General features: G+C 45.1%; 1 protein-coding gene across 6 annotated transcripts in view; it reads right to left on the bottom strand.

The window, feature by feature from the left end:
* Positions 1–21,213, bottom strand: part of sdk2b (sidekick cell adhesion molecule 2b) — a 267,233-nt gene that overhangs the window by 59,290 nt on the left and 186,730 nt on the right. For all 6 annotated transcript variants that reach the window (XM_047608417.1, XM_047608419.1, XM_047608420.1 and 3 more), the window contains exons 3-5: positions 15,265–15,371; positions 12,739–12,886; positions 1,356–1,489 (exon numbers count right to left, since the gene is read on the bottom strand). In XM_047608417.1, the coding sequence (XP_047464373.1) occupies positions 1,356–1,489; positions 12,739–12,886; positions 15,265–15,371 (389 nt within the window). The remainder of the gene's footprint in view (positions 1–1,355; positions 1,490–12,738; positions 12,887–15,264; positions 15,372–21,213) is intronic.

Below are 21,213 nucleotides of genomic sequence, written 5' to 3'. Positions count from 1 at the left end.
ACACTCCAGTGCGGCGGGAAGAAATCTGATCGCTCGGGTCGGGCTTCGGAGCAGACGCTCGGATACTTTACAGCGACGAAAACAAACAAAACGCTCCATTTCGATTGGAAAATAAAAGTCCTGCACTCCAAATTTGACAAAAAAAAAAAAAAAAACAACACTGCTAGATAATAAGATAAATACACTCAGAGCAACAAAATAAAGTGCTCCCTTTCGGAGTTCCGCATTATCATATAAAGTATGTTTTCCTATTTGCCAGCCCGTGGTGAGATGGGAAACAGAGCTTTATATTTGTAAAGTGTATTTACTATATTTCTACGCCAGCAAATTTCATATGGAAATATGCTAATCTAATGTCTGCTACATTTGTTTCACAGCACTTTTAATTACGTTGTACCATTTGAAACTCAAGATGAGCCCATAAAATGCAATGCAATGTGTGAAAGAAAGATACAGTATAATAGCATACAGCTCATAAGGGCCATTTTCCTTTGCCCGACACTTAATCTCCTAAATAGAACTATAATGCAAATGAGGGGTAAAGGGGGGTAAGTCATACTCCCTTTGAGTCCGAACCCTTTTAGTTTTGATACATTTTATTTAATTTCATTCAGTTTTTTTTTTCTAACATTGTGGTATTGCTAAAGCTGGCTACCCACAACATATAGTAGCTATGTGGTATCTAATTTTTAATTACCCAAATGCTATTTTAAGAATCAGTTATAAATATATTAATAATCTGGGCAAAAAAAAAAAAAATGTTTTCTTTTCTAAATGACTTAAGTACTTAAGTAGAAGTACCGTCTAATTAAAACATTCAAATCTGATCCGACACAGCCGATGTGTTCCTCAGCTTAGCTGTTAGCTCGCATTTGGTTGCTGCGTACCGATCAGCCACAATATTATGACCACCTTCCCATATGTGGTGTCGGTTTCCTTTGTGCCGTCCTGTGGTGTCTGGAAACAGGGTGTTTTCAGTGGCTGCCTCTGGGTCCTGTGAGTCGAGGGGAGGGGCCTCTGTGGATCGGACATTTTCCGTTTTTTTGAGTTGTTCCCTTGTGTGTGTGTGTGCATGTGTCAAGCTGCATCCTGCTGGCGATGGCTGCTGTCATCGGGGAGGGCCATTGCTATGCGGAGAGAGCGGGGGGAGGGAGGGGGTGCTTGGTCTTTCCTAGGTGGGTGGTACATGTCTAAGCAACATCCACACGAATGCCAGGTCCAAAAGTTTCCCAGCAGAACACTGCACTGCCACAAGTTGATGAATCTTGTTTACTTCTCCTGTCAGTGGTCGTAATGTTATGCCTGATCGGTGTATGAGCGTGTGTGTGTGTGTGTGCGTGCTTGTGGTTACTCACTTTCCACCGACAAGGTGATGGGCTGGCTGGTCTTGTTCTCCCCATTCTTGTCATTCACCGCCTGCACGTAGTAGCGGCCGGCGTCTGGTGCCACCGTCGACAGGATGACCAGCGTGTTGTCCAGAGTAATGGCGCTGCGGAGCGAGCAGAACAAATAATGAACATGCTTTGTACGAAACGACTTTAGAAGATGAGGAGGAGAGGTAAGTGCAAGTGAACGCATTTTTCACGTCCGGAGGCATCGTTGGGCAGCCCGTCCGACCTGCGCGTCCATGAAGTTTGCCTCCGCACTTGATCCAACTCATGAAAAGGGCATTAAACAGTTTAACATTTTAATTATGTTCTCCGAGCAGCATTAGGTCCATCGATTCGCATCGAGCAAACAATGTGTAAGCGCTGACTGAGCAGGGCAAAAATATCGACGTCCGCTCCCGTCCGTACTCCTTCTCAAATATGATAGCCTTGCAATAATAAACGAGAGCTTTTAATTGGCTGTTTGTAGCCGCCTCTGCTTCCGGTGTTTTTTTTTTTTAGCGGCGAGTCACTTTTGGTGGGACGCAGCGGCGTCTTTGTCAAGATGCCTGGACAAACGAACAACGGTCCGTTTTCCAGGAGGTGTTGCCTTTATCAAGTCTACCTTTGGACTCGCCAATGTAGCAAACCAGAGAAGAAGAAATCTTCCTCCCTCTGTGACGCTGAAGCCCCTTGACTATGTTTACAATCAATATTTTCTTATTATCTGCGCCTGTTCAACAATCTGGAGCTAGATAGCACGTTCCAACTGGGTGCCTTTGTTCTCATATGTCTTGCTTCGCTCTGAACCATCCATGTACTGTTCTGTCCCTTCCTCCCCTCCGCATCATTCATTGGTCCAGATGTCGAAGTAATATGAGCATATATATAATATTCATATGAAAAAATCTCACATTTATCACACAACAAAGTATAAATCTCTAACACAGAGAAAAATCAGGAAGCTTTGGCTTTCGGAAGAACGCTCTTTCCAAACAAATCAATAGCATTGTAATGCTCGCGACTCCCAGCCGCCCTCTGTCGCACCCAGTGACATTTCAGTTCTGTTTCCTCTTTGGAGTTCGCTTTTAAGTTTCTCTGACCATTAGCCGGGCTAAGTGCGGAGCTAACTCTGATCTTAGCAATCGATGGCAAAACTTAAAAGAAATTCCCCCGCAAGTGACCGGCGCTTCTCCTGCAGACACGCCGCAGCTCTCGCCCTTTGTTGTACATGAGTAAATTTCACGGCCGATGGCGTCCTCTTCCTCTCCTCCTCCCGTTTAACCTACTCCACTTCTCCACAAGGGATCAAGGGAGCGAGAGAGCTGATGAGAAGGGAAAAAAAAAAAAAAAAAGACAGATACGAAATGTACGCGCTTCGCAGGCGCACGCGGAAGATATATACAACTGTGCAAACACATAAAATAAGGCATCTGACGCAGCACATGGAGCGATGCGCTGCGCGCGAGGCACACAGCTACCTTAGCTCCTACCATTTAGAGCGTGATGACTTATCGCCTCCATCTTTGGACTGATTGATTTCCAAATTCCTCAACGCGCCGGGCTCATTTGAGATTCCTCCCGCATGCCGAGACTGAAAAACAGTCTTCCTAAAGGGGCGAGCAGGCCTCGATGGCTCCAGCTTATGATCTGCGGTAAATATTTAATGCTAGCCCGCTGGAGCGGTGACATCCTGGACACACTGCCATGAATTATGGATCTCTTCGGGGGAATGTGGGCAGAAACGGAAGTGTCCAAAGCGCCGAATGAATCCCGGATGACTTCTCGGGACCTTTCTAAAATGGGGACACAATTCAGGGCTTAACTTCTGTACCTCAAGAAAGTCTTGTGGAGGAGGAGGAGGAGAAGGAGGAGGAGGAGGAGGAGGAGGAGCACACAGACTGGCCTTGCTCGCTAGAGCTTTACAATGGCCTGGATGAGACAACCTATTCTATCTGAGATAATGCACTAAAACAGGGATCATCAATGTTTTTCAGGCCAAGGACCACCAAACTGATGGAGAGATTAAGTAGGAACCCCCTATCTACTATATGTGCTCTATATTAAACTCAGCCTAGTGCTATTTATAAATATACAGTATTATTATCATTTTGCATTTAATATTAAGATATCCCTTATCCCTTTACTAAAATATATTGTATTCATGTTAATGTGTATTGAAATAAATTTAAATTTGTGGGGGAAAATAAAAAAATATATAAAAAATGTCCAATCAACCAAAGATTTTAAGACCCCCCTCCCCCCTCGCCAAAAAAACCCCCAAAAAAAAGCAAAAAGAAAAAAGACCATATAAAACCCCGCCCACGAAGCAGCTGCCAAAGTAACTTCCAACTAATATTATCCGCGGCGAATCCAGATTTCATCAGTTACTGGGAACAGGAGGCAATTTTTTCCCCCCGCTAGTTGATTTTAATGTGCTCCCTCGCTGAGCATTCTCTCCCCTCCGCCTGTAATCAGGGCTGGTGCAGTGGGGGTCACACAAAACTTTGCTACACAGCTTGTTCAGCAGATCTAACCGTTCCCAGGGCTTGCTGGGCCTCAGGGATCAAAGACCACATGATGCTGGAAGAAATTAAAAGTAAGCCAATTATCCCGAATGGCTTTACATGTGTACCAAGGGAGCGGCGAGAAGGAGATAAGAATTTAGTTAAAAGAGGTAATGGAATTGTTCATTTTGTTGGGCCAACCTTAGAGTAAGTAATTTCTTGTTAGCATGTTGCTGTGCTTTTTTTTTTTTCATCTCTTATATGCCGTCTGATGCATTCTGGTCATCTCACTCGAACCCCCCCCCCACCTCGCAGCCCCGTCTCTCGGCGGTGTTGTGAGCAGCTGTCGGAGGCTCGCCCGTAACCACGGCTTACCCCGTATCTGGCACGGTGCGGGGATTTATCAAGCCACAGAGCTGAGAAATTTGGATAAATCAGATATGTATGAACATGCTTCTGTCTCTTGTCTCGTTTTTATATTTATTCTCGCATCTTAGAGGGCTTTCTTTTTTCTTCTTCTTCTTCTTTTTTTTTTTTAACTCCAACCCAATTTTCTTTCCCATTATTATTCGCCAGAAAGAGCCGTAGTCCACGAGAGAGAGCCTGGCAGGCAGGACAGCTGCTCGGAAACGTCTCGGCCAACCGCGCCAAGCAACCGTTGCTTTGCTCGGAGCGGGAGGCAGCATCCGTCTCATCTGCAATTACTTTCTCGTGGATCAATTTATTTATGTTAAGCATCAAGGGTGCTTTTTTTTTTTTTCGGTGACTGCCAGTCTTATAATGACTCTGTAGCAGTTTCATCAATAATAAGGACGAGGATTTGTGTTTGACTGGTACGGAGATATAGAGGTTTTTATTTGCCACTAGCAGCTCCCCCTCTCTAATTTCCATTATTAGAAATAAATTACATTACAGCAAAATTAAATAAAACAAAGATCCGGGGTTGCTCTCTTTTAATTAAGAGGACATTGTTCCAGGATTTTGAATTAAAGGCGCAGTTCACACCAAAAGGAAATGTACATGTGTTCCCAGATTGGTTTGATGCGAGTTGCTGACTTAAGGAGATAAAGGCCGTTAGAAGTCTGCGTTCTCCCTCAAATATAATGCAACCAAATGGTTATTTCTTCTCAAAAAAGCAAAACTCAAAAGTAATGCCTCTTTCCACAAATCACGACCAGGTTACTCAAGAAAATCCACAGACCTCAGTGTGGTTAATGTCTTTCTAATATTGTGTAGGTCTCCCTTGTGCTTCTGAAACAGTTGTGACTCATCGGAGAATGGACATGGGTCTTCTGAAGGTGTCTGGCAAACAGGATGTTGTTAGTGGGGGGCTTTTGGGTCCTATGGGGTGAGGGGAGGGGAACCTCTTTGGATCATTCCCACAGATGAATTTGGAGGTCAGGTCAACACCTTGTGCCAATTTTCATGTTTTGCTGCCATCAAGGAGTTGCCTGGTTTGGTCTAGATGGGTGGTACGTCTCTAAGCAACACAAACACGAATGCCAGGTCCAAGCAATTTCCAGACGAACACCAGATGGTCAATGGCATTCGTTTCTCCTGTCAGTGGTTTTAATGTTATGGCTGATCGGTGCACATCCGAAGCGATGGAACTTTTCGTCTTTCTCCTTCTACCTTTGTCCAGCGTTATCTCCAGCCCTCCGTCCAACATGGCGGTCTCCAGCATTTTCATGTACAATTCAGCCTCCGACGCCACCGTCGTTGCGCGGGCGCCATCTTTCCGTGTTAATCCAGTGCTGACACGGCGAGCTGGCCCCCCCCCCCTCCCAACACGCACACTTGCATGCACACGCGACAAGAGCGTTTTGGCATCTGTCGCGGCTGTCCCTCTCCACTGGGCCGTGAGGGGCCTAACCTCGCTCCACAGCCCTGGACCTCCATTACACGCAGACAAATGGCCCCAGTTGGCCGACGGCCTCCCCCAGGAAAAGGAGAAGGAGAGAGAGAGGGAGAGAGAGAGAGGGGTCGGCAGGATCAAGCGGCTCACGCGCCTGGCCGAGGTACGAGTCCGACCACGGGCGGCAGACACACGAAGGCGAAGGAAAGCCAGAGCGAGAGCGAGCAACAAGCTGCATGCCCAATAGCTCAATGGACCTGTGATGAAAAAGTCACAGCTCCTGGGGATGGAGAGACGGAGGAGTGGGAGAGATGAGGGAGTGCTGCTCATGAAAACAGCCACTTGTTTTCTCACCGGGGGCACGAACTACAGACTTGTGCCACTCTGCTCGCTTTCTGTTTCTCTGTAGCTCGTGGTTCATTGAGTGCTCAGAAAACCAATGCGAAACAAACAGAAAAAAAAAAAAAAAAAAAAAAACACCACGTCCCAAGAACCGAAGGTCATTCGCGATAAGCCGAGTAACTTGAGTGTTGAGTGCAACATAACAGGCTCGGATTCCAAATCCATCCACCGCCATCCGAATCCACTGATCCGATCTATGCCGCACCGAGCTGAAAAGATTTGTTGAATTAATTAGTCGGTTCAAAGAAAGCTGATTATGTTGATAATCAGTCAATGGTTTTCGAGCGCGCGTGCCAAACATTTGCCAGTATCAGCTTGTGCAGTGTGAGGGGATTTGGGGGAATTTTATTTATTTTTTATTTATTTATTTTTCCCGTGAGGATTCGCGTCAGAGAAAAAGCCGGAGCGCGCAGAGTGAAAGGTTTGATGACGAGGGATTCGGTGCATTTAGAGTTCAGCTAATTTGAGGGTTTTATCATCCTGGTGCCAGATCCAAAATGAAACTGGTTTCCCAGTCTGATGGACACACACACACACACAGGCTACGATGGAAGCATATGGACGTCAGAGCTGGAACATGTCGCAGCTGGATACCAGGGATACTGGTAAAGCTTTGGTGAGCAGACGCAGGGACAACACAGGCACAGTTTTGTCAGGTTGTCAGACATCACAAGGGATTGCAAAGCTGCCTGAAATTAGAGAGTCATTTTTGTAGATTAACAGTGATCATCCTCCCTTAACACCGGCAGCTGGAAAGAAACTGTTGCTTTAATTAATCGAAAGCCGATGTCAGATAACAATACATAGTTATAAGACTGCTTCTGCAGTAATTTGATGGTGTAGCTACGGTGTCAGCCCAGACCCTACGCGGACCTGTGTGATAACGCTAACACTACCTCTCCAGAAATCTGTGGCGAGGCAGACGGCCAGAGCTGTGACTAAATGCTCATTTAAATTATTGCGGGACATAGATACGCCTATGTAGCCTATACTGGTGCGAGCCATTGACACATAGGTTGGTCAGTGTGAACGGTCAACGGTGACTGAAACTTTTGCAGAGGTTGAGTCATAAATGTTTGTATATGTCTATGTTTGCCGCCATTTTCAAATGGACTGTTTTGGACCAGTGAAGACGGAACACATCGGGGAAAGGTAACGTATTGTATTGTATCGTCTCTGATGCCTTAAAGCACTCAGTTTCTGAATCACCGTAACTCACAGTGGTTTACGCTATTGACAAAATTCAAAGTGTGGCTGAACACTGGGAAGTTGTGCTTTTGTCTGGAAGTCCTTTGTGACTTCTCAAGGGTATAACTGACTTTGTTTTTACCAACCAATTCCTCCAAACAACTCTCTCTTCCTGGTTCTCCCCACTCTTCCATCACTCCCCAACCTTCAGCCAACAGCGTTGGTGCCCCATCAGTACCGTAATGGCAGAAAGCGCAACTTCCCAGTGTTCAGCCACACTTTATTATTTTATATAACATATTTAATTATATAATTAGAATTATGTCCATTTTTTTTATTTTTTTTGTGGATGTTTGGGTCTTAAAGGGTTACCTGAGGAGGTTTGGAAATGCAAACATTTGTATGACTCTCCACATAGGTTACGTAGTACTTTAAATGAGCATTTAGTTTGGGGAATAAATACATGCCCTCACAATCCACAGGGACGCAAACACCGAACATTTGACACATTTCTTCTTCTCACTCCAGCCGGTCGAGGCAGATGGCTACTCATCCTGAGTCTGGTTCTGTCTGAGGTTGTTTCCTGTTAAAAGGGAGTTTTTCCTCTTCGCTGTTGCCAAGTGATTGCACAAAGGGGACGTTTTGGTCATCCTGGTCTTGACCTTACTACGTAAACGGCGCTGAGATTACATATGTGAGGAAAATGAACAGATTCAAATAACAGCAACATGTGGCTTCCCTACTTTGCAGTCATTCTTGGATGCGATTATCATTATTATTCTATTATTCAAACTATCTTTTTCTTTCTTATGCATTCAGTGCATTGATCAAAATAGTTTCAGCTATTTCAGCCGCTCAGGATGGACTGGGTGAAAGGGTTACTCAAGAAAGTAATGAGTTAATTTATTTACAAAAAAAAAAAAAAGAAGATCATTTGTTTCAGTGCCACATGCGTGCATTCATTTATTTAGGTATTTGGGCACAATGATGCGTCTTCTCCTTGACATCTCTCCCCTTTTGACCTGCGGATCGTTGGCTTCATGACTAATGCCGGGCAGTTGTAGGGAAATGCAGAGGAAGGGCCCGGCTATTGGCTGACCCTTGTGACTAATGGGGAATCCATAGCACACTGACAGGACCCGAGAATCACGGGCAGAGGCCATTAATTGACCAGTAGCTACACCAGATTACGGAGGCGAGCTGCAATGTGTGTGTGTCGGCGATGTCCTCCCACTGACTCCTCCAGGTCGTGCACTTCCTTCTGTGTTCCGTCTTAACGGACACCTCGGCGAGGCTGCTGCAGCGTAATGTTGATAAATCCAAGTCAAAGCGCCAATAGAAAGTTTCTGAGAGGAAAACAACAGGTAGCGGACAATGAGTTATTGTCAGAGGTGAAACAGCAAGGGGAGAGGCTGCGCAACTATAGCCGGCTAAAGCATCAGACCATCTAGCCTGCAACCGTATAATTCCTGGCAAGTGTGTTTACCGAAGGGGGTCTCTGATTATACACGGCATTAAGTCTTCAAAGTGACACCACAAATCACACGGGCAGGATGAAAAATACCCCGACAAATAAGGGAAGAATAAAGACTTACACAACAACAACAAAAAAAGAAAAAGAAGTAGTGAGGACCTGGGTTGAACTGGTTGATTGCGAGGCAATTAGACCTACAATACACATCTGTAAGAACATTTCAACACTGAGTCAAACAAGGACGTGTTTTTTTTTTTCTAACTGTGGACGAGAAGAGACCAACAAAGACTATCAGAGAAAAAAATGCGCAGCAATAAGTGAATCTGCAAGTCCATGTGTGTGCCTGTGTGTGCTGCGGCAGACGCCAAGACCAGCAGCTGCACGGGCCACATGGCAGAGAAGGAGCAGTCACAGTGCCACAGTGAGACGCTCAGTGCCACAGTGAGACGCTGCCTAGCCAGGGGGGAAATAAGCAGCGAGGAAGCCACAAAAAAAAACAAAAAAACAAAACGTATTCATTAAGTTGTTGAGGCTTTTCACACTTTCACTGTGTTATGTTCACACTATACTGACATTCTAGTGTTAAGCGTCTAGTGCTTAAGATGACGGGTTTTACAAGAAACATTGCAATTTTGATGGCATATTGAATGGAGAGAGAACCTCTGGCCTGAAAAATGAAGCCAGCGCTGAAGTGACAAAACTGCAGTTCCTCAAATGGCCACTTGGGGTTTGCTTCAAGAATTCTGTGTAAAAAATGCTCAAACTTTACATCAGAATTCTGTCTACAGCTTGGTAGAAACACAGTTTTGGTCTCTATAAGTGATTCAAACATTCTGTTCGGTGGGTAAATTTTTGACAAAGGACTTAATCTTAAGCGTAATTAAAGGCGTGTCCATTTGAAGTGACAAGTTGATGTCGTCAGAGATCGCTAGCTGTCTGACTAGGTGGCCCGCCTTATCTCCCGTCGCACTCTTGTACCCATTTTTAAATTTGCCAGAAGTTAAGCGGATTCAGGCATTGCCAGGATGGCGAAGGCCACAGCTACCGTGCTGAGCATCAGAACCTTTTTGGGAGCCATTCTTGATATTTTAAGTCATCAGGAGAATTCATCGAGACAGTTCACACAAAATGGCAAATGCCAGCTTCATTCTACAGCGGTTCAGAAGTTTCATCCTGAACCAAAGTTGGGGACTGACTAAAGGAATAACCAATACTCGAATATGCTAGCAGGAGTACACTGCTAGCACTGGTCACTCTCTGCCACGTGTATGGAGGTGTCATTTTGACTAGATTTGTAAATGACTGATGATCACACGAAAAAGCCAAATCAATCTCAATTCAGGCAATCAAGAACCAAACAGCTTACATCTTTAGTTCAGTAAGGCATTAACAGACAGATCAATAAGACCCAACACACCAGCACATTTAAACGCCAACCTACTAATACTGACAATCAACCAACTGCATATTTAAAGAATCTGCATTTGATTCATGAGGCTCGCGCTTGATTCAGATTTGAAAAGGTCAAACTATCAATCCCAGAGTCTGCAGCCACGATTACATACGCCTTACGGTCTCTGTTTTTGATCAGTTCAGCTCAGATGAATACACTGTATGTGCACAGAGACACAGTTCACCTCGCAAGAGTCCTCGAAATCAACAGGTGTCATCCCAGAGTGATTTCTGAGCAAACAGGTAAGACAGGGCTCTCCCCCACTGCACAAAAATACACAACTGAGAGCCTGCAAAGCACACACGAAATCTCTTAGTCTGTACATTGGCTGAAAGGTGATTACCGCAGTTATTTTGGGACTTGCTATTTTTCCCCTCGCCTCTCCATTGCCGGGACGTGATTAAGAGAAAGCACAGAGACGAGCGGCAAGGCGGACCCCCGAGGAGCCCGCAAATTAAAGTTATGGCACCTTAGGAGGGATGGCGGGAGCGGGGGAAAAAGATAGAAGATAGGGAATAGTGACGTGGGTGTCGAGTGAACATGGTCGACGCAGTTAAAGCCTGCGTCACCTTTAGCTATTTTGTGCCGCGGTTCAGGCCGACGTTGAACGCTAGCAACACCTGACTACCTTACGCATGGAATTACCCGTTTTACATTAAGCAAAGAGGCCCGTGTTGTAATGTTTAAACAGCCGGAAGCGCAACTGCAGAGAACTTCTCTCGGAAAAACCCTCCTATGCGGCTCGGTGCAGATATGTGTTCCAGCGCTCACTAAGTCCACACCCCACACCCCACTCCCTAAACCACCACCACCACCACCACAAGTGAGACTTTGATGCCACTATAGAGTAAATGCTGGTGGCATAAATCAAATTCAATTAAATGATTTTCAATAAAAAAGGCTGCCTGTTATCAACAGCGCTCATTTGCACACTGTGACCTTGGCGACGCGCGCGTGGCATTAGCATTCTCAGAGCTGCGGGGTAAGGGTAAGAGAAGTACACACAGCGGGTGGCCTTTAATGGAGACAAAAGGAGGGATCGAGAAACGGGGGAGAAAGAGGCAACGACGGTGTAGCTAACGAGAGAAACGCGAGGACGGCAAAGAGTCGAGATCGCTTGACGGGCGACAACGCGGAGCAATTTGCGATAATCCAATTTTCATATCAAATAAATAGACAAATAAACACGCATCTTCAAATTCCGCATTTCACTGCTGCTTTCCTTAACAGTTTGCTGAAAAACGCAGGTTTCCACAACAAGACAGAGGAGGCAGAGGGGATCGGCCTAGCCGCGGACAGCCGCAGCCATCATCCTCACTATCTGTCCGGGCACTTGTCTCATTGCGATTCTAGGTCAGGGTGTGATTACTGATGATGAGGAGCTGATAAGAAAGATTCACTCTAACTGAGGGCAAGGTCACCTCCCACTGCGAAGAAATGCAGATGTGATGAGATGGAGATAAGTGACTTTTTAACACACACGCAGGTACACACACACACACACACACACACACACACACACTATGTACTCCCACACAGAGACACTTGATGTGCATCAAAAAGAGGAACAGTAGAACGCGGGATGTTGCACAACGGAAGCTGCTGCAGTCTACATTGATCTGGCACAACATTAAAACCACCATCCCAGTTCACTAGATCCCAAACTGAAAATGATGTGACCCTATGAAGTGCCTTAATACACATCAGTAGCTTATGCTAGTAGGTCAAAGATAGTAAAAGCTAGCTAAACAGACAGCTAGCGCTCAAGCTTGCTAATGGAGGCATCTGGTTGTTACAATGGCGTGTTAAAGAAGAAAATATAAGCGCAATAAAATATAGGCCCTAACACATCAATACAGTCCATCTTTTTATTTTTAAAACTGGATTATCCTGGAAGAAACGACACTCCAACTCAAGTGCCAAGGTCTGCCACTGCGTCCTCTTAGGGCTGCAGAGCGAGTCGGAAAGAGAACAACTCTCCCCCAAATCGCCACTCCGTTTACACGCTGCCATTGTAAGTGAACAGAAAGGGAAACAACGAAAACAACAATCACATTTGAGGCTGTCAGCGGGTCTAGTGCTCCCCAGTCCCATTGGGCGCTGATTGTGCCAAACGCCACCTCCGCAGGCTGGCAAAAACTGATTGTCAAACTCAGAAAAACACAGTCTCCAATTTTGAGACCAGAATGAAGAGAGACAAAGAGAAGGGATGGAAATAAAAGGGACAGAGATAAACTGATAGAGCAGTGTTTGGCTTGGGGTTTCTTTTAAAATAAAAATAGGTAACAAGAGGGCAAGTCCATTTCACACGGAGCCAACGCAGTTTTGCTGTTAGTCTATGGTCGGCAATGGAAATTGAACTCGGGGCAGCTGCTCTGCATCTGACGCAAAATACCCCCTGGAATAAACAAAGAACCAGACACTATACATGGAATCAAGCACAAACGTAAAATAAAACACAGAAAATACAGAGCAGGAGAAAACAAACTTACATGCGACTGCTTGGTGGAATCTTTCGGCCGTCTCTGAACCAGGTGACTTGAGGCTGCGGGAAGCTGCGAATGCGCGGCGCAGGAACGACGGCGCCCTCTCCCTGAGAGACCGACTGCGCTCGCTCACCTTCTTCGAAACTGCCCATAACTAGAGGAAAGCGAACAAACAAACAAACAACAGGAACAGAGCGTGAGACAGGGAAAGGTTAACACCACAGACACAAGTCAAGGGAACAAATTCCTTGTTCTTTCTTTCAATCCCGGTGACCCCAGAGCCTTTGTCATCTGCTCTCTGTTCTGAAATGTTACACTGAGCCGCTTTGACGGACAGCGCGGTGTAGTTGCCATGGTTTCCACATTACACCAACGAAGGCTGGAGGGAAGCAAGATGTAATGACTCACAGAGGGACACTGAGGCGACGCTAAATTGACTCATATTCATATTCCGTATCCTCCTGTGTGGACGCATCAGGGGCAATCAATCTTGATTGCACTCTAAATGTGTGCATTACTCAACATAGTAGATGACCAGCTATGTCGCTATTCTATTATCTCCCAATACATTTCATTTGTTAGAGAGAACGCCGCCACCCCACCCCCCCTCACCTCCTCCTGCCTCATTATATTTTAAAAGCTGATAAGAACATTGTGCTAATATTTCTGCTCTCCCTGTTTGTAAGTGAGACCGATGGGCAGGTTAGGAGCATGTGATGGATATTTATTTAATCACTTAAACTCTTTCAATCTCAGACCTGTACAGGACAGCAGTAAAAGTTTCCAGTGGAGAAAGTTCAGATGTTGGTTATGAAGAGGTGACAGCCCTGTGACCAATTGGTTAGCCAGGGGCTGTTTCCTTTCCATTCCTTTCTGCAGCTCTGCTAGCTGACTAACTTTTCTCCGTGTTTCCCTTCTAACCGTATCTTCCAAGGTGGATGCTGCCTGTTATGATTCGAGCCCATCCGGCAATTCAGCTTGGACATTCGTTGGGGGCTCCAGGATTCTAGGACTCTAGGCACATATGTATATATGTACGTCCACGAAAGGTGAGGAAAGTTTCATGCACAACTTCATGTGGGAAACAATATAGGACCTAGAAAATTAACAAAACATAACATCAGAAGCTCAGCTAGCTTCTAACACTGTCTAGACGTAATACGTTTGAAACATGTGGAGATCGAGATGAGGCGCTTTGTAGTGGACTGGACATCGGAGTGGCTGTGCATTGGTTGCAATCTCATTTTTCTCTCTCTAGATCTCTTTCAGAGAGACTAAAAAAAAAAAGGTAATCTGGCTTTGCGGTGCAGCTGTGGTGCTTAGCTTAAACGAATATCTGGGAAGTGTGCAAATCCCCTGACTTTGATCTGCAGTTTCGGCGATGTGATGTCCTCCTCCCCTTCCTCCTTAATCTCTAATGCCGAGGCATGTTTCCCTTTCTTCGAGGTGTGTCTCCGCAATCCTAATTGTGCTGCTTCAATGGAACGGCTCCCCGAAAGAGATCTCCCCATCTCACTCCTTTTCCCAGTCCGCCGTCTGTTTCATCTGTTTCTTCTGCAGGTGTGCTTAATTCTCCCTTTTTACCCTGCATCGCCATCCCTAGCCCCCCGTAAGCGACTGCGGAGAGGGAAGAAGGGAATTATGGAAATGGGAAGAACTAGGAATAAGAGAGGAGCTGAATAGCAGTGGGGTGGAAGTGGAAGCCAAGAAATAAATAGAAAGCAGTGGTGGCCAAACAACAGTCAAAGTCAAGGAAAAAGTGCCTGCTAGACTGCTAGAAGAGAGAAGGGGTTGGCCAAGGCAACAGCATGTTTGCCCAATACTAAACAAGTGGACCCGTGGGACTGTTAGGCCTCCCCCCATCTCCTTCCACTCTCTTGTACGTGGTTGACTGCATTGTCAGGTACACCGGAGCATCGCAGCCACTCAAATGTCGCCGGAACAAGGGGGAAACCAATGAACCCCGCGTACCCTGGGAACGCAGGATAATGGGCGCCGGGAACAGTTGCGCATATGGGGGGAGGTTGGAGGTGGATTTGCCGCGACAACACTCCAGACGCCTCCGTGGCGCCTCTGTAATGGCTCGCTAACAACACGGGGGAGCTGAGCGGACTGAAACCGGCAGAGAAAATTTACAGAATCACGGTGCATGGGAGCCCTACTTTCACAAAGAGGCGACAGATGTTGTTGACAAAAGAGAGGGAACGGAATAGGAGCCGGTCATACTGAAATGAAGCAAAGTTAAAAAGAACCATGGCAACAATATCAATCTAATGAGAGCGCTGAGTGGAACAGCTGTCCGGGTTGATAACACTCCGAATGAGATGCAGGTAGATCTTTCACCCTACCAGCATCTGTCCCTCCCTAGTCAGTCCTTGATACAAAGGCAACCAAACAGAGGATGGGCATACTGTGTACTCTGCATGCATTTAAGCAAACACACTCTATCTTAGTCTGCATTTATCTATCGTGCATCCACTTATCCAGCCATTGGGTCCATTTATTTTGTTTTTCACCTGTGCAGATACTTACAGGCCACTTGTACTTCGGTGCGCCGCTGCAGAAGGGCTCCCACCCGATTCCTTACGATGCAGCGGTAGAAGCCAGCGTGAGAACGGTCCAGCGAAGGGATGAGATACCTTTAAAAAAATCACAGAAACACGTGAATTAAAAAGAGGAGCACGAATCAAAGGGGTTTGCAAAATTCGCAAGCGTGAACATGCTGAGAAGGATCAGAGCGTGCACACATGCTCCACACGGAAACTTAAGACTATCTGATAGACCAACAAGGGCACAGAGGACATCGGAGCTTAGCTGTTGTTTATTCCAATGGTAATGATGCTCGGGGGGCTACACCAGCCGAAGCTCTCCCCCAAGACACATGCGTAGACAGCAAACACTTGTATTAAAATGTCTTCTGTGCAAACACACACACAGACAAGCACAAAATCTCCCGGGACAGAGGCTGAAGCTGCACGTCTCCAGCTGGTGACAGTCTCTTCGCGACCTTGACTCCAGGGTCCGGCCGCGGTGGCAGTACTGCCTCAGCGCCATGTGGAGGCAGCGTAACATATACTTTACACAGCTGCACGTCAGGGACCGCACACCAACCACTGACCTGCTCCGTGCTCCCCGTGCCACATCTGGGGACGCAGCCGAGCGCCAAAAGAATGGAAGAGTGCTGGCAAAAGCGCCGGCTCAAGGTGGGAGCCTCCTTAAGTGTCAGCCATTATGTCATTATTTTGCACAATACACTGCACTGTAACTACAAAAACACACATGGGACACAGGCAGTTTGATGCAACCAGCAGGCGACTGCAATGACTTCCAAGTTGTTATTCAAAAGAGGCATCCAGCCTTTGGGTGCAGTTGAACAACACACTGCGTCTTGTGCCCGTGTCTCAAAAAGATGGTGTGTCAATATGTGCAATACGCCAGGGTATATATGTGAGAGATTACCTCAATATCATCAGGATACAAAATGGATTTTGCATGTTTTGAGGGATTCAAGTAATTTGTCTCAGAGATCCGGCGCTCCCACTGCTCAGAACGGCAGGTATCAGCCTCCTAACAACCTCCCAATAAGTAATAAATGGAGGAGCACTGGGAGACACACGGAGCGGCCAGCTATTAAAGTGGCTGCAAAGTCTCTAATGGCATGTCAGATGGCAGCGCAACATGTAGAAAGCGTGACTTAGTCTACAGCGATCGGTGTATTCCAGAGTCACTCGAGCAGAACACATTCTTGTCAAAATAAATACATCTTGCGGGAGGTGAATCAGTTGCCGCTCGGAGTGTGTGTGCCATCCTTGCTGTCACGTTGCCACATTGCCTGAGAGGTGCCACCTTCGACGACGAGATGGACTGGTTTCTATAGTAACCACATGCGGTTTGTTTGAAAAGTTTAACCTTTTGTTTGTGACGGTTTTCTTCACAAATAAATGTTGGGGGAGATGTAAAAGAGAGCAGCTTAAGAGGTCAGAGGTGTTTCCAACAAGCTGTCGGCAGTAAAACTTTTGCAGCAGAACTAAAACTACAAAGGCGGACAAATCAGTTGTGTAAAAAGCAGCATAAGCACAAATAATTACTCTAAATAAGCATTAACACCTGTCTTTGAAATTACCAAAACATTATCTAGAAATCATTCTATTTCCTATTTTGGCCGTTGACACATGCACTTTTTTACAGTCTGCTAATCAAACACACTCAATACTGAATAAAAAATTTCAAAACATCATCTTCAGTCTTAGTTGTTAAAACACTGAGCTCACGCACAGAGCCATCTGAGAAATTGCCTTTGGAAACTGTTTGGAAAAGGGAAAGGGCACTTTTAGAAAAATACTTTTTGGATCCCGTATCATCTTTGGGTTTCAATCTCCCATCCATCATTTTTCTGAAGAAAGGTTTTGAAGCTCAAAGTCGTGACTCTCGGCGTCGCCATTTTGGCAGTGTAGAGCTAAGGTAGGCAGACAGCAACCACCTTAAAACTTAAAGTGGCCTTAATTACACCTAACTTTGGCATACATTTTTATGTGTTGAGTTACATAAATATCCATGCCCCATGAGGTTAGCCTTAATGGTGGTCTAAACTGTAAAACTAAATAAAGAGAGGAGCTGTTGTGCGACCGACTGTACCAACAGATTTGAAAAGGGGTCAGAGATATATTTTAAGAAGTAAAAGGATCACTGCATTACTGAGAAACACTGAAATCCAGGAACCGAAATGTGGTGCTGTGGTTTGTCGATGTTGATGTTTTGGCGTAGCTATGGGTGACAGTAACTATTTCAGTTCCAAGAATAAATAATGATAAAGTAATAAATGGAAAATTTGCGATCACTTGCCATCCTTTTAACGTCCAGTCACTACAGTATTGTATAGCTAACGTTACTTCTTAGCAAGGTTCATAGCGTTAGCATCTTTTACAGTATTTAGCTGCATTTACCATAACTGAAATGACCTAAAACCAACTTAAACTAACTGAAACTGAGGCTAATCCACTTTTCCAAATAAGGGGTACTCTAGTACAAAGCCACCGGAGCTGTGTTGTAAAACGTACCAAAAGGTAATAGTTCGGTATAAGTATAGTATTTCCCAACGTTGAAATCAAGCCCATATAAATGTCAGTGTTCGTGGACCATTTGTTATTTGGTAGTTCGTATGGATCATTGTCAAGTCCAATTGTCCTTAATTTGATCTCCACGTTTTTCCTAGTCTCACCACGGTTTAAGCATGATTTGACACTTATGGGGTGTGGCCCTGGGGGAATGTGATGTCAACGCTTACCTCAAATATTTCTAAGTAAATACAGCATGGAGACTCTATTTGAAACTTTGGTTCCATCTGGATCCATCGGACCCTTCAACTCCAAGCCTGAAATCATCACAGTGAACGTGAGCAAAGTCGTGGACAATGTTTTTTAGAGGCAAATATTTACAATGCACTGTGACTGTGTCATATGTCAGTCAACTATGCAAGTTGCTCCCATTGGTCATTACCTCACCAAGGATAAGGATTTTTTTTTTTTTTGCCCAACTTTGCTACAACTTGTTGAATTTCAGCAACATTCTCATGTCGCCACATTACTGCCAATCACTTTTTGAGTTTACCCCTGTTCTGAGTCATCTTCATCACACCCAAAACATCTTCTTAATTGCCAGTGGTTCTTAACAAGAAGTTCAATTCTCCATGGTTTACCCACAAGCACCTTTTGGAAGCTTGACAAGATGGATGGTCGGGTCGGGAGAATCTAGCCACCTCGTAATGCTAATGACATCAAAACCCAAGATTTAATTTAACTAAGACGGCAGCTAAATCCAATTTATTTAAACATGCCAGATTATTAATGGTATCAGAAAGATTCATACATAATTATAATTGCTTGAATATCTTCAATGTACTCTGAGAGAAGCTGCTATGAACTTTGAAAAAGGGGCTTTAATATCGGTGCGTTGAAAGGCTCTTAATATCTATAACAAGAAAATAAATAAAATGAAGCTGCATCAAACCTCATTACCGTCAGAGTCAGTTGGGCCCGAAGGACTAAATGAGCTTTAGCCCAAAGTCTGTTGAGGTTTAATCAACTAATCAGGAGGATCTATTAATGATGTCCGACTCCTTTCATATGCTCCATCAGCTAAATGAATACAATTACGTATATGCATAGACGGAGGAGAGATGAGGTGAATAGATGATGGAATAGAAAAAAAAAAGAAAGAAGTGTTTGTGTTTAAGGTTCAGTGGAAGCGCGTATGAAGAGAGAAATAGCTGACAGGTGGTGTCGTTGCTCCAAGTTTAACCTCCCCAAGGCCTACAGAGAATTCACCCACGAGCCAGAACCTTCAGGGTGACTTTAGACACTATTCTTCCTCTCGCTGTCTCCCTCTTTCGCTCCGTCCCTTATATAATGAATACAATTAACCTTTGCGGAGTTGCGCGCGTTGGCAGCAGGTTGGGGAGGGGGAGAGAGAGAGAGTCAGCGGGGGCCTTGCTATGTTGGACAGAGATTGATTGATGTTCCTGTGGTCAGCGCGCTCCGTCAGATCCCCTTTAATTAGCCCCACTCAGGAGAAATGATTAGATGGAGGAGTGGCAGGGAGACGGATAGGGAGACATGAGAAAGAGGGAGGCCTGGGCACGAACTGGTTTGACAAAGGAGGATGAGTGCAAGGGGGGGGGGTGGAGGAATGAAAACAGAAATGGTCAGATAAAGAGGGCGGGAAAGATAAAGAGATAGAGGATGACTGACGAAACTATAATCCGCGACTGAAGGTGGCTGCTGTGCACATGAAAGTGTTCCCATTAATAACATTATACCGGCTCCCAAGGCTAGCTCCAATAGCATGTTGCTCGAATTTCTAGTTAAACAGTGACATTATAAACCCTCACACACACACACACACACGTCGCAAGGACAATGTAATTATACCCAATCTTATCATGAAAGTAAATCACGATAAATTATGAAGCATCATAAATCTAGAATGAGGCAGTAATGACATCTTTTATGCGTGCTGTCAATGAATGCGCTTTCAGGATTATTTTTTTTTTTCCCGCTTTCACATGGTTTCCTGCAATTTGTTTTTCTACTAAGCGTCGCAATAAATTCGGAGCCGGATCTGAAAGTGCGCGCTTTTGCAAACAGCAATGAGCCCTGTGACGTGTAATTACATGCTTTTTAGTCTCACGTGTGGAGGTAACGGAAACAGTCTGTGATGTCACCTTTCGTTTGTTAACGAGCTTGTTAGACCTGAGCGGCGTACGCGTATGTTTGGTGACATATACAGTCAGCGGTAGCGGAACATGACTAGCTTCGGAGACGGTGACAGCCTATCACAATAAGCTTAAAACATCAATCCCAGAAAGAAAAGTAAAACGCTGACATGTGACACATGTGGCACATCGACATAAAGTCGAACACGCATCGCTCTTCCCTGCGCTATAGGCAACGAATCAATAATGCACCATACATTTTATTTATTTATTTTTTTGAGGTAATATCATATGGAAGCGTATTGAATCACGTTTGGGATCTGTGATTTATATACTGCTGGATGAGTGTCTTCATTCTGATTTCGTTCTCTCCTCTTATCACATACAATACATGACAGGTAATGGAGACTTCTGGCTTAAGCTACTGGAAATCAATACGGGGTAATTTGTCTTGAGGCCTCAGGGGGAATAGCTTTCACATGTTGTGTTCTATTTTTTTTTTTTTTTTTTTAAACTGAGAGACATGGCGGAGACAATTTTCACAAACTATTTTGTCATTATTGTATCCCTGCAAACTACCAGCCGTGATCTCTCAAACCACATTTCCACGTGGACGTTATGACGGCTCGCAGGCTTCAAGACCTACTTTCCTATTTGTTGGCGTTTGGGGAATGATTTACTAAGAGTGATGGCTGAAACCTGGTCTGCTGAGATAGCCAACATACTGTAAATACAGTGATCAGACATAACATTATGACCACCTGCCTCTTAAACAGTTCTGACTCTTTAGAGAATGGACATGGGCCTTCTGAGGGTGTCAGAAGGCACATTCTGTTGCCCAACACCTCCCTAGGGGGTCTGTGGAGGTACTGCAGGTGGGAGTTGCAAAATCTTTGGTTAACTAGACATTTTTCCATTTATATATATATACATATATATATATAATTTCACCCCACAAATTTAACATGAATCCAACATGTTTTAGTAAAGGGATAAATGGAGGTAGAAGGCATTACCTTTCAGTGAGCATTTCAGTCATTCAGCGATACAGGAGCTGTCTCAACAACGCACCGTTTCACGCAGAGTGCTACACCACCTGCGACCTGTCAATCAAAGCCTCCTATACACTGTAGGCCCCGCCCCTATCGCTACTGAGCCAGCCACGAGGCGCCATATTACACGCTGACTCTGTCAAGTTCCCCGCAATTGGCTGAGAACCTGTACAGTCCCCTGGTGAAATCCCAGAAGAACCCTGCAATATTAGCAAAAGA

Source organism: Mugil cephalus, chromosome 16 (genome assembly GCF_022458985.1).
Source record: "Mugil cephalus isolate CIBA_MC_2020 chromosome 16, CIBA_Mcephalus_1.1, whole genome shotgun sequence".
Classification (NCBI taxonomy): domain Eukaryota; kingdom Metazoa; phylum Chordata; class Actinopteri; order Mugiliformes; family Mugilidae; genus Mugil; species Mugil cephalus.
The sequence above is the reverse complement of the archived record's forward strand: the minus strand, read 5'-3'. Positions and strand labels throughout refer to the sequence as shown.